The sequence below is a fragment of the Hordeum vulgare genome, chromosome 2H, assembly GCF_904849725.1.
Source record: "Hordeum vulgare subsp. vulgare chromosome 2H, MorexV3_pseudomolecules_assembly, whole genome shotgun sequence".
NCBI classification, from domain to species: domain Eukaryota; kingdom Viridiplantae; phylum Streptophyta; class Magnoliopsida; order Poales; family Poaceae; genus Hordeum; species Hordeum vulgare.
In genome coordinates this window covers 635,915,277-635,929,618 of record NC_058519.1, presented here as the reverse complement: position 1 = coordinate 635,929,618, position 14,342 = coordinate 635,915,277, and the positions used below count along the sequence as shown (strand labels likewise).

At 46.0% G+C, this 14,342-nt stretch overlaps 1 protein-coding gene across 1 annotated transcript; it reads right to left on the bottom strand.

The window, feature by feature from the left end:
* Positions 1-1,583: 1,583 nt before the first annotated feature.
* On the bottom strand, positions 1,584-3,446 carry LOC123431042 (uncharacterized protein At2g39795, mitochondrial-like). The gene is made up of 2 exons (XM_045114858.1): positions 2,860-3,446; positions 1,584-1,956 (listed from the first exon to the last, which is right to left on the bottom strand). The coding sequence occupies exons 1-2, from the start codon at positions 3,363-3,365 to the stop codon at positions 1,797-1,799; spliced, it is 666 nt and encodes a 221-aa protein (XP_044970793.1). The 5' UTR covers positions 3,366-3,446; the 3' UTR covers positions 1,584-1,796.
* Positions 3,447-14,342: the final 10,896 nt, after the last annotated feature.

Here is a 14,342-nt window from a genome sequence, read left to right as displayed (position 1 = left end):
TGGCGATAGTACCGCTGGCCCTAGCGGTAGTACCGCTAGAGTTGGCGATAGTACCGCTGGCCCTAGCGGTAGTACCGCTGGCTGGCGTTAGTACCGCCCCTGGTCAGCGGTAGTACCTCTCCAGGAGCTTAGTACCGCCTGCCTAGCGGTTGTTCGTGGACGGACCTTTTTGCGAAGACTTTCCTGGCGGTGGTAGTGCCTTTGCACTACCGGGGGCCAGCGGTAGTACCGCTGGAGTACCAGCGGTAGTACCGCTAGCTGGCGGTAGTACCGCCCCTGGTCAGCGGTAGTACCGCTGGAGTGCCAGCGGTAGTACCGCTGCAGCCAGCGGTAGTACCGCTGGAGTTTGGGCAAATTGACGATCCAGGTACACGTGCATGCCATATAAATAATATATTTTATATAAGTCAAATTGACGATCTAGGTACACGTGCATGCCATATAAACTGTGACGGAGGGAGTAGCAAACCTTACAGCTTCAGTTGGCCATACACACAACATTAAGCATGGCCACTACGCTTTGATGACAGTAATAAGACAAGGAGAAAAGAAACCAAAATGATATGTTGCCGCTCATCTGAGAACAAAATGTTTACTAATAAGAACAACCTGTAGAACATAAGTGGATATGAAGTGTAGCTTTGCAGTAGTTTCGGCAAAACGCGTGTAGTGCGTCGGTGTCGCTCTTGAACAAATGTAAGCCGTACCGGGCATCCACTTAACCATCTCCTGAAAATGTTTCTGAAAGAGCTTCCAAAATTTTCTTTCCAAGTTAATTTTGTAAGTACTATATCGTCAGTTCAAGAAACGTGTAGTTTAATGAAAACGACTCTTTCTTAAGTTTATGCAATTTATGTTTGACGATACATAATTTTTGTTATCCCTAATTGTTGCAGTTTGTTGAATCTGGAGGCGTAGCTGGGTTATCCTATGAAATAAGTAAACGCTGCTTGGGTTGGTGCCAAAAATTGGCTTGCCAATATGCAGGCAAGGCAAAAGATTGCCTACCAATTGGTTGAACCAACTTGCTTTGCCAACCTCTCAAAACTTGGCAATGAATGGCAAGCTTTGGAGTTGTCAAATGTTAGCATGCCAGTATGCTGGCTACTTGGCTAGCCAATTTGTTTGCACAAAATGGGGCAATGGAAGTAGATGAAGCTGAAAATCCAATTTTGTATGTATATATCATTAGGTGCTATGCTACCAAGATGAAATTCAATGTTTTTGCTACGAATCCATTGGTGGTTCATGTTCCACTAAACCTCCAAGAACGTAACAATCATATGCTTAAGAGCTGAATGAAGGCAGGAATGTTAATGCTAGATCTCTGTATGGCTATTTAGACAGCAGGATTGGTACTGTAAGGAAATCCATCAATCCTGCTTCCAGGGACGGTTTCTTGCATCTAAATGACAAGCTGTGTGTACCGTATTATGCGACACAACAGGATTGTGGAGTACAGTAAGGAACTCCATCAATCCTGCTACCAGGGACGGTCCCTGCATTTGTGTGTATCGACAGTGCAATATAAGAAAGAAACCCAGGGCTCACATAAATCAGTCCACTGAAAGAGTACTCAAGGCTCGCAGTAACTTGGTTCGTTCGAATATATGCCCCTGTGATGATACAACATATTCAATATCTGGAAATTCCGTCGACAAAGAGGATCCTCCCTGGATCACATTGTCCACTTCTGAATGAGCAAGGACTTTTTGATGCTGTGACAACATCCCAATTTTAACATATGTAAATCACCAGTTATAACCATCTAACTCGAAGTGCCTACAAATTGCCGTCTACTTCTTGAGATAGCACTCAATATGTTTAAGCCACCCTACAAGCTCTGTCTGCTCCTTGTTTTCCATGTAAGTGTGCAGGAAAGCTGCTAGCTCATCATTCACCCCTCTCTGCTCCAAGTAATCACGCACTGCAGTTTGCATCTCCTCATCTAACTCCCTGCTCATTGGTAAGACCAGCAAGGTAAAAAAAGCATATTAACATCTCATAATGCTAACAGTGAAGCGCAACTCAAAAAGAGATCATAATGTTGAATGCTATACTGTATGTAGTAAGTCAAAGAAACAAGTTAGGATTTTAACAAATCAAAATAGCATCAGTAGAAAACAAGAAATATAAGATCCTTTTCCAATAATTGTTTGTATCAAAATGAACGATGAGGAGCCAGCATTGTCATTCAGCTCCTACTGTATCAGAAATTTGTAACTGCTACATTACAACTAGCTAGTGCTAGATTACACCACTTTCTTGTTTGAATCTAAGGAGCCAGCATTGTCATTCTCCAGGGGTTTTGGAGCAATTCAACTGGTGCACGAGACATGCATTATTCATCCAGAAACAAATTTGATCTAATTTCCCTTAACACGGAACTGAAGTTGGAGGAAAGCTCCGTACCCGCCAAGCCCGAGCATTTCATCTATCACATGATTACTTTTCCAGTCCAATAGTCACCACTAGTGTGGGTAAACAGGGAGCATGTTTCCATATGTTTTTGTACTTAAAAGTTCTTTGAAAAGATAATAACACAAGTAAAAGTTTGATGCTATGTGCATTGGATTGTGTGTGCAAAGTTATTCATTTCCGTAGACTGTGTAAAAAGAAGTATGCTTGGTACATACTATAAAAAGTTGTTATAACCATCCTAAATTTCTTTAATACAGTACAAGAAACTGCTACGATTATGCACAAGAGATATGCGAGCCAGAAATCCTGGTCCAATTTCTTTAATCAATCATTGATGCTAACAGCTGAACATGCTAAAGCAGCATCGCGAGAACATGGACATTCTTTGATTTAAACAACTTATAAGCATTCTAAACTGCTAAAACGAGGTTGGGTCACCTGAACTGGCGGCCAATGTATTGCTGCTCCGGCGCTGGCCCAGTGCGGCGGACGGGGAAGACCCTCTCCACGTCCATCTCCTCAGGCCAAGCCGAGCACTCGAAGTTGAGCGCGAAGTCAGGCCGCGCGGGCTTGGTGACCTCGACGTGGACGCTGATGTGCATCCTGGCCGGTGGCCCGCCGTCCTCCGCGGCCACGCCCGAGCGGGTGGGCGCCACGGCGCCGTCGATCATCGAGGCGTCCACCCTGACCTCCTCCTCCCCGAACGCGCGGCGCAGGCGGATATACTGCTCGCCGGGACGGTCGTCGACGGCGAACGGCGCGACGGAGGGCGGCACCTGCGGGGCGGGCTCGGGGCGGCAGGAGGAGATCTCGGAGCGGAGGGAGCGGAGGAGGCGGTCGAGGAACGCGGAGCGGCGCATGTCGGCCATGTACGGCCGCGAGGGAACGAGGCGGGGCGCGAGCGCCTGGAGACGGGGCCGGAGGTGGAGCAGCCGCCGGGCCATGGCGAGGTGGTGCTGCGCGTGGACGGACGGCGGCCGCCGGCGGGTCTCGGGTTTTGAGAAGGGTTTCGGTGAAAGACGGCGAACTTGGGCTTGGGCAAAGCCGTGCAATGGGAAGAAAGAAAGAAAGGGCCTCGTTGCCGTGGGCCGGGGATGTGGCAGAATTTGGGCTTTTGCTTTTCATGGCAGCGTGCAGCCCAGCCTTCCACGGCAACAAGACGGCTAGGGACTGTCTTTTGATGGGCCGGGCAATCGGACTTCTGTCGTTGGGGACTTCCTCAACTTCTCATCATATAAAAAAATTAAAAAATCTCAACTTCTCATGGTAAACACTATTTCTCATAAAAAAAACTCATGTACGACATATGTATGCCTAGCTGTTTGTACCCATTGCTGCGAGACAAGAGGGGTGGTACAGTAAAGGACGTCATCAATCCTGCTCCCAGGGACGGTCCGGCATCTGTCTGCAATTCTGCATGACAAGCTGCGTGCACGGTGTTCTTCTACCCTTGTACGAGACGAATATGATCGTGGGGTACTGTAAGGAAGAAGTCACATAAATCCTCCTTCCGGGGACGGTCCGTGCGTGTCGACAGTGCAATAAAACCAAGCACCCGGGCTCCAGCAGTGTGACCTACGACATATGACTAGTCAGATATATGAATATAAATAAATCCACTCAACGATGCAGCTGTTCTTGGTAGAGAAGAGTAGCGGTTCGTCAGAATACGATTCCGTGACACTCCACCGACGGCGCTGCTTCAGTTCGGAGGGAATCGTCATGGGATCACATCGTACGCGCTGCTGCCTGCTGCATGCCTGCGTCTTCTGAAGGCGCGGAGCAGATGCACCCTGCCGTGCCGTGACAACATCGCATTTGTTGTTCGTGTTAAATGATCCCTGCACCCCTCGCTCGTGTTACGCGGTGCAGGGCGTCGTCGTGTTGCGCATGCCATTGATCAGGAGACGCTGCGGTGACAGGCAGGGCGAGATAGGTCATGGATGGATGGATGGACTGATCAGTGGTGCGTGCATGCTGATGCTGTTGCCGCATCAGCGATTAGACGTACGTACACGCGCCGCTGCTGCCGTTTGCAGACGAGGTGGGGCGGCCGGGTGGGGGCGGATGGATGGCACCGGGGGCAGACAGGCGCGCGTGCACGCGACGCCGGCGAGCAGACGCAGCACGCGCGCTGCTCCTACACCAACAAGACGTCGCGTGCGCGCGTTTATGTTCGACCAGATGTCCAGATTCAGAGATGTGCGCTTCTCCTCTTCGGTCCAGATTCTTCTTTTTCCAAAAGGAGGCGCGATTCTGATGATGCATACACCACAAGTTGACGAGCCATCTCGAGTACGTCGCAGCCGAAAGGGCCGCGAATTCTTTGGAGGTAGAGATAGGATGGAACTGGATGCAAACCGATCTTGCACCGCCACCGCTGAGAAGAAAAGAAAAGAAGAAAACCATGATCTCGCATGCAGGTCATGATGCCCATGTTTGGCCGATTCGCCTCCATCATCTTCATCTGCCCGGCGACACATAATCGCGTTGATAATGTACACATGTATGTCACCTTTACGCCGTCGCCGGTGGCTTGCATTTGAAGCCGACGCGTGCATCCCACTGGTCCTCTCATCTCATCCGGGCGCCTCTGCATGCGGTTCAGTTTCAACGTGCTCCTCCAAGGGCCGAAAGCGGCGATGGCACGGTCAGATTATTGGCGCACGATTGCCCGCCAATCCATCAACATGTTGGTACAAAGATATCGTACATTATGTTACTAGTATCTTGTCCTTAATTTCTTCGGGAAGATATCCATGGCGTTATTGAAGCTGACGGATTTGTGCTTCATATGCACGATGGCGGGTTGCTGTCCAATGATCTTGATTTGGCAACAAAATCATGTTTTGTCGTGGACAGGGATGGACGCGGTCCCCGGATAGGCTGCCATGATAGCGCCATGATGCACATCACAGGTGCAGAAATTAACTACGCTATCCAGCTGTTGCGATATTGTACTCCCTCCGTTTCTAAATATAAGTCTTTAAAAAGGTTTCATTAGTGAACTACATATGGTTGTATATAAATATACTTTAGAGTATAGATTCACTTATTTTGTTTCGTATGTAGACCTCTAATGAAATATCTTAAAAGACTTATATTTAGGAACGGAGGGAGTAGATAGCTCCACCTATAGGAGCACTATTGTTTTACTGGGTTCTTGATCGCGTGTTGGTACTTTGTTGGCGGCAGGCTAGGTGCTTAGGGTTTCTTAATTACTCACTGGTTGCACAGTTTTGTATTGTTGTCTGGCCACATGCTAAGCATTGTAGAGTATTATGAGTAGGTCTCCTTTTGCTATCCATCGGTCTAGACAAAACGTTCAGTGTCACCACACTGAGAGTGAATTTAAAAAAACATCATATTTAAGTCATCGTTTGCAAAAAACCATCAAGTCGTTATTTTTTTAAATAAAATTCACCGCATTTCCAATGAACATTTTGCAGAAAGTACTGATCAGGCGATTTAGCCCGTTTGATCGCATTCTAACGGCGGGTCTTATTTTAAGGAGCTGACATAGCAAAAATTAGTATGTATAATGTATTTTTGTAAATAACAAACATATGAAGGACAAAAACATAAAAAGTTCAAAGGGATAAGGTTCTTCTTCGAGATGGAGGGAGTGGATGTGCGCATCGGCAGTGCCGCAGTCAAGTCCGTCACCGTAGGATGTGCAGCCGGGGAGCCGGAGCATAACGTCGCCAGAGCAGCTATGAGCGGCGGCGACGGCGCGCAGCTCCGGCGTGAACCTAACCTCACAACAAAGCAAGCGGTGGCGCCGGCGGCACGCGGCTCGGGCGCGACCCCACCCTCCGAGCGGAGTAAACAGCGGCGACGACGCATAGCTCCGGTGCAAACCCAACCTCCCAGTGGAGCAAGCGGCGGCGGCACGCAGGGCGCAACCTTGACCTCCCAACGGAGCAAGCGGCGCTGGCGCAGCTCGGGCGCAACCCCGCCCTCCCATCAATGCAAAAGTCGTGGTGGCACGCAGCACTAGCGTGTTCGACGGCGACGTGCAACACAGGCTCACGACAGCGAGCCATACCCTTCTCGTCCGCGCGCATGACCTATCTGCCTCCTGAAGCCGGATCCGCCGGCAGCCATGAGCCAGCAACCGTCGGGAGGAAGCTCCCCTGTAACTTCCGTCCATCAGCTCCATGAGCTCCGGTTGGTGGCTCCCTTGTACGCGGGAGGAGGGAGACCTTCTTGTGGTCGTCGTCAGCCACCGCGACGCGCTGGGGTACGCCCACGTCGTGCTCGTCGGATCGCTCACGTGCATCTCCTCTTTGCTCCATGTCTCCCGTCTGCCAAGCGTCTACTTCGACACCTCCAAACCAGCATGGCTGAGGCGCGGCCACGACATCCCGACGGACGCAAGGCCACGGCACCATCGTGGCGGCCGAGCTCGTGCGGTAGCACTGCTCCACGCGCGAGGGGTTGGGGGGCTGATTGCATTTTTGTATCAGATGCAGGGGTGTGTATGTTAAAGTTTGCCAAATCAGCTTGTGACAAACGATCCCACGTATCGAAAATGTGGTCAAACACGGTTAAGAGAGTGATCTGTGTTTTCTGCAAAATGTTTACTGAAAACATGATGAATTTTACAAAAAATTAACGATCCGGCGGTTTTATTCAGATGATGCTTCAAATGTGATGGTTTTTTGCAATCCACTCTCTCGTTGGTTAGCCGCAACATGAAAGAAGAAGAAAAGCATTGTCTTGAAACAGAAAAGGATCGTGCACTAAAACTAGTACTCACTCCGATAAAACATGCAATGTCACTTCATCGGTTTTAGGTCAAAACCACGACCACTTTTTTTTAATCAGAGAAAGTGCAATACACAATCTCGGGTAGACATACGGCTCTGATTGGTGACCATTCTTAATTTACAGGTACGCTTTGTCCATAGCTTGATACCCATATCATCTCTTATCAATCAATTCTGTTGTAACAACACAATAAGTCTTCCAAGAAGCAAGGCATGGCCACCTTCAGCTTTAAGGGCATCTCTAACCGATCCATAAAATTTAGTGGAGTAGAAGCCTTAGTAAATTATAATATACTTCATTAAATTTTAACTCGACCTAGCCGATCCCCTAAGTATAACAGAGTAAAATTTTGTTTTTTTGAACTTTGCAATTCTAGTATAAATTGCAACTACATATTACCACATATATAGAAACTAAACATAAATTTTAATGTTCAACCAAATTATGAATATAGTTTATAAACCGAATTTAAAATTTACAAACTGAATTATTCAAATTTAAACACACTGAATGGTTTAAATGTAGCAAATAGCATTTCATAGAACAACTAGGACTCGCTTAGACCAATGATGCCCCACAAGATCTTGTTGGAGGTGAGTATGAACTTGACGGTTCTCGATCTTTCGATGATGCTCAAGAAATGACAGTATCCTGTTCGTATCATACTCTGGCTCGACCGGAGTCCCGTTGGTGATGCATCGAAAGTTTTCAACATATATGTCTCGTCTTTAATTATCATGTTATGCAATATGATGCAACAAGTCATGATTCGCCATAGAACCTTGGAGTTCCAATACTCGACAAGGCCACGAACAATTGCAAAGCGCTTCTGAAGAACACCGAAGGCTCTCTCGACATCTTTCCTTGCAGTTTATTGACATTGTGCAAAGTGAGTGTTTTTGTTACTTTTTGGATGCGGAATTGTTTTCACCAAGGTGGCACATGATAGATGTCATCCGCGAGGTAGTAATCCATTGAGTAGTTATGCCCGTTGACCGAGTAGCCGCAAGCGGAAGATTCACCTTTTATAAGCCTAGTAAACAAAGGTGATCTCGATAGAACATTCAAGTCATTATGAGAGTGAGGTAGACCAAAGAATGAATGACACATCCATAGATCAACTACCTCAAGAATGATCATTGGATTGTTGCAGTGGCCTTTCTATTGACCCTTTCGCCCTCGAGGACAATTATTCCATGTCCACTCTATACAGTCAAGTGATCCAAGCATCTCTGGCCATCATCTTGCTTCACTCTCAGTCATCAGTCTGTGTGTGTCTTCCTTAGTTGGTGCTCTCAAGTACTCTGGGCAAAACACAACGATCACTACTTTGGTGAACCTTCGAACAACCTCCAAGATTGAGTCTTCGCCAATGCATACATAGTCATCAATTGCATCGGTAGAACACTCATATGCCAAGACTCAAACGACCGCAATGCATTTTTAGAGGCTTGCACTGGTCTCTCCACATGCATCTCTCCGGAGTTTGAACCAGTCATCATATCTCTCAACGACTTTTGCAATGGTCAAAAAAAGACTTGTGTGCATCCGAAAGCGTAGGTCAAAGTACTTCTCTATTGAAGTTGGGCTTGGATCAAATTAATATCTCATGGCCTTGGCATGGCCCTCCGCTCTATCACGATTATACCTAGGCATCTTCGTCCCGGCCCGGCCCGACCCCAAAATCCAGGCCCTAGGCCCTATGGGCTTGCCCATGGGCCGGGCTTGGGCCTGAGTTTTGAGCCCGCCATCACGGCTAGGCCGGGCTTGGGCTTAACATATTGGGATTTTAAGGAAGAGGCCCGGCCCACGGCCCCAAGCCCGATATGCTTTTCAATAGATGGGTCGGGCTTGGGCTTCAAAATAGGCCCGATGGCATGGCTTGGGCTCAGTTTTCTGTCGTGGGCTTTATAGGGCCCAATCAAAGCCTGGCCCGGCCCGGCCCATGTCCAAATATAATCACGATTGATTTGAATGCGGCCAAATTGTGATTCTCTCCTCGGCTGCCGAACATCATCATTGAAAACCATGCCTAAAACAGTGTCAAAGTCATCGTCGTCTTCTTCCTCTTTGGATGACGACGAGTCCTACAACGTCATATCCCTCAACCTCTTCATCTACAATCCAAATGGTTCTTTTCAATCCAAATGGCCCGGTTCAATCACAAACAAACAAAAGACTCACCTAAACAACTCTTCGAACGCCTTGGTGTGTGGTGGTGGTGCACAATCCGACCGGCATGATTTAGACTGAAAGGACGACTCGCGGGTGACCTGGAGCGGTGCCCAAGATAGGTGAGATGCGATGGCCGCTAGGAAAAGAGGAAGCTCGAAAGACATCAAATGAATCAACAATGGCGACGGCGTCCGCGTTTCAACTTGATTTCGACGAAGACGACGAGGGCCGAACGGGCTGGCCGACGGGAAGAACGGTGGTGAAGGGCATGGAATGGAATGAGGTAGCGGCAGGGTTGACAGGGGGAGGGGGCGAAGGTATGCATGCCGGTGAATATGCAGCGGCTGGGCGGACGCAAGAGAGAGGGCGCAATATTTTACACGGCCGCCAACCGATGGAGTAAAAATACAGAAACTTTTCGGGCGAGAGTAAAAAAATATACTCCACTAACAACTGATGGGGGATCGTCTAGGTGCCGGTTAGTGTAGTAAAATCAAAATTTTACTACACAAACTAGTTGTAGGGGATCGGTTAGAAGTACCCTAATAAGATAGCTCTGCTTATAGATGCATGTATTAGTATTTTCAGGTTCTTGAGCATTTATTTGTTTTCTTGTTGCAGCTGGATAGGTGCTTAGTATTTCTTAGAGAATACGAGGACCTCATGTTCCAGCCCAGAGATCCATGTCTTCCAAAACATGACTATAACTTGATACAGAATAACCATGATTTAATGGAGTACTCAAATGGTACATGGAATTAAGATACAATACTATTGCTCAAGAAGGTAATACAATAAGATCGGTACTACTCAATTATTGTTCCACGATATAGTGGCAAGAAAAACACTACTGGTGCAGATGATACGACAGAACGGAAGGTAGGACATTGGTAGGACTTAGATCCAAAGGGACACTGTTGTGACACAATCTAGCTCTTGCTCTTGACATCCTTCTACGAAGCTTCTCTAGCATCTGGCATGATAATTCGGTAAATGCTTTAACTGTACTCGTAAAGTCATAAACAAACAAAAAGCAAGCAAGCAAGAACATGGCAAACAAGTGTAACAACAAAGTAAAGACTTGCATAAGTCAAACTAGCTTAAATACTGCATTAAGTTTAGTGTACTTGTTTAACGTTCGATGGTCCTTCTTCGGGCATGATCCTCGATTATCTCACTTGCAAAGTAGACTACTTGTCTATCATAACTATTAACACTACTCTAAATGAAATTGGATTCCTAGTCAAATAGTATGACTGAACACGAACGGTGTCCCATTGTTTGGGACTCGTCTATTTGAATAGTTTCAACACACATTCTATACGAAGGTTGTATAATTTACCCACACCATGAACTAATATGACAACAAATATCACTCATAGCATGGCCCTCTAACTGTTTCTTCGACCTCCCGCATGCTAGCCGTGTAAGAGTCCAGGTCATTGCCACCCCGGGGAACAACTTACTCCACCGCAAAATCTATCAACTTTCTGTGCACATCTATCAACCAAGGCTCTCTTGACTAGATGACAACTTCTCGACCAGAGGAAGTGTGCGCATCTCAGTTTCCCTCTTTGGAGACACACGGAAGAGACGTTCCATAAGTGAAATAGGGCCTTCCCATTCGTGCAAATGAGGTTGTACCGAGGAGATTCAGTTCCATGGCTCTTGGATTGATCGGTTATTAAGGTTGGAGTACAAAGGAGCTACTTCAGGACAATCCTACCTAGTTGTCAGAGCATATTTCTTCATTTGTAATTTTCGTAATTTATGACAATCCCTATGGACTAATGGTTGCCCTGAGTTATATTTGAAGGATTTGTTCATAGGCACTTCTTGAAGTCCATCTATTGGTTTCAAGGAGTTTATATGGTGACCAAGGTGGTATTCAAGGTTTTATCCAAAGATTGGTCATGTGAAAGTTGATCTTATTCCAAGCATGTCATTAAGAAGAAGATTGTGTGAACATTCATGTTTACATTCATGACATCATATTTATGAAGAGAATATATAAGATACAAGGTTGATCAAGACTAAGTCAAAGGGTGAATCAAGTTGATCAACACACAAAGCATACAAGATGTACGGAGAGGGATCAAGTTTTTCCCATTACGTTCATGAAATCATCTTTAAGAATTGCCCATTACGTTTTCTGTACTAACCCATGGTCTACGTGAGAGTTATTTGTGGGGTTAGGTATGTTTCGATGGGCTTGCGCTAAGAGGAAGATCTCATACAACCCATGAAGGATGACATCAAGTGGTGATCATCATCAAGTTTGCGATATGCAACTTCAAGTGGACCTTCACGAAGAGATCATACTTGAAGCTTCATGTCCTTTGTGGTGACAATGGACTTGTGAAGATGTGCCAAAGAGTGGCTCACCCATAGTGGAGTATGGGGAGCAATCTACTAGTCTTCATCACGCCGGCACAATCAAGAAATGCGGTCCATCTTAAGGAGGACAAGATCGTCATCATCTAGCTCAAGTGGACTATGCACAAGGCAAAGGTTTGTCCTTGATAGGTTTTATATTTTATCAGTCTCAATGTGTTAGTTGGGAGACCGGGTTATAGGATCGATTGTCGTACTATAAAGGGGGGCTCTCAAGTGAGTAGCCTGATCATATCGTTCATTGAGAGCTCAAACCATTGCATTCTTGGCATCATCATATTTCTTGGTTCTTGGTTTGATTTTCTACATGTGAGTTCTTGAGCTTATGGTCATCTTCATGACAAGCTCGAGTTCATCGAAAATGGAGTCCATATGCATCTTCTAAGATGTTTTTGATGTTGGAGTTGTTGTCGGTTCTTCACTCACAGAAGATTCACATATCTATATCATTGGCATTTTCATATCATTCACTGTTTGGATAGTACTTGTTGTCTTCTATCCAACATGCTTGAGTTAGCTCAATTCGGAGCCCGTATGCGAAAGGTATGGCAGTTTTAGTGCGGGGGCAATATTTCTCTATTGAGGCGGTAGTATGATAACCCACAAGTATAGGGGATCAATCTTATTCCTTTTGATAAGTAAGAGTGTCAAACCCAATGAGGAGCACAAGGAAATGACAAGTGGTTTCTAGGAAGGTAATTTCTGCAAGCACTGAAATATCAGTAGCAAGTTCTTTGATAGCAAGATAACTATAACTAGTAACGAGTATCAATAGTAACAATAAGTGCAACCAGGTAGCCCAATACTTTTGTGGCAAAGTACATGCCAGAACGGTTTCTTATAATAGGCAAAGCGTTCTTGAGGGCACATGGGAATTTCATCTAGTCACTTTCGTCTAGTTGGATTAACTCGCGTTCGGTACTTTGATAATTTGATATGTGGGTGGACCGATGCATGGGTGTTGTTCTTAGTTGAACAAACCTCCCACTTGTGATTAACCCCCTCGCAAGCATCCGCAACTACGAGAAAAGTATTAAGAATAAATTCTAACCATAACATTAAACATAGGGATCCAAATCAACCCCTTACGGAATAGCGCATACACTAGGGTTTAAGTTTCTGTCACTCTCGCAACCCACCATCCAATAACTACTCCACAATGCATTCCCTTAGGCCCAAATATGATGAAGTGTCATCTAGTCGACGCTCACATAACAGCACTAAGGGAATCACAACATTCATACCATCAAAATATCGAACGAATATCAACTTCACATGACTACTTGCAACATGACTCTCCTGTGACCCCAAGAACAAAAGTAACTACTCACAAGTGATGAACATGCTCATGATCATTAGGGTATTAAATAGCATTTTGGATCTGAACATATGATCTTCCACCAAATAAACCATAAAGCATCAACTACAAGATGTAATCAACACTACTAGTCACCCCCAGGTACCAATCTGAGGTTCCGGTACAACATTGAGCACAAGAGATGAACTAGGTTTTTGATAGGAGATGGTGTTGTTTAAGATGTTGATGAAGCTTGGCCTCCGCAAGATGAGAGGTTGTTGGTGATGATGATGGCCTCGATTTCCCCCTCCCGGAGGGATGTTCCCCTGCGCACCTCGGAGCCCCGTATGGTACTTCTTTCTTCTAGTGTTTTTTATTTATTCCAAAAATATTCTCCGTGAAGTTTTAGCCCGTTCGAAGATGTGTAGAATAGGTAACTCTCACATAGCTTTTTCACGTCCAGAATTCTATCTACCGACATTCTCCCTCTTTGTGTAAACCTTGCATATTATGAGAGAAAAGGCACTATAATTACTCCACAAAGTTATATAATGCATAAAAACACTATAAATAACAGTAGCAAAACATGATGCAAAATGGATGTATCATAGTACCGCTTGATATCACGGTAGTACCGATTAGGCGGTCTTCCGCTGTATAATACCGCTGCTACTTTCGCTTATATCTTGCTCTTTTTCTACGCTTTCCTTCGAGCGGTAGTAGAACGGTAGTAAAGGGTTGTAGTATCGCTCTGTGCGGTAGTACCACCCTACTTTTCTCTTCTACCGCGGTTTCACTCGCACTTGCAACAACTAGCGGTAGTACCGCTGGTGGGAGTGGTAGTACCGCTCCGGCGACACTACCGCCTCCTGTAGTCTGTGTGTTGCATGTTGTGGATTGAAACTTTTGTGCGAGCGGAAGTACCGCTCGCTTGAGCGGTGCTACCACTTATGCACACACTGAGTGCATAACGGTTGGATTTAGGGGAACCTATTTAAGGGGGTCTTCTTCTCCAATGGTTCTCATCCTTTGAGCTCGTGCTTGCCTCCCATTGTTGACCTTCTTCGAGCTTCCTAACTCTCAATTCCTCCAATGAGTCTTGCTAGTTCTTGAGGGAAAAGAGAGAGGAGATCTAGATCTACATTTCCAGCAATCACTTTCTCCTCTATGTGAGGGGAACCCCTTGGATCTAGATCTTGGAGTTTTTTTTCTGAGATCCTTGTTCTTCCTCTCATATTACTCCATATTTTTTGTTGTGGAGGGATTTGAGTGTGAGGGACTT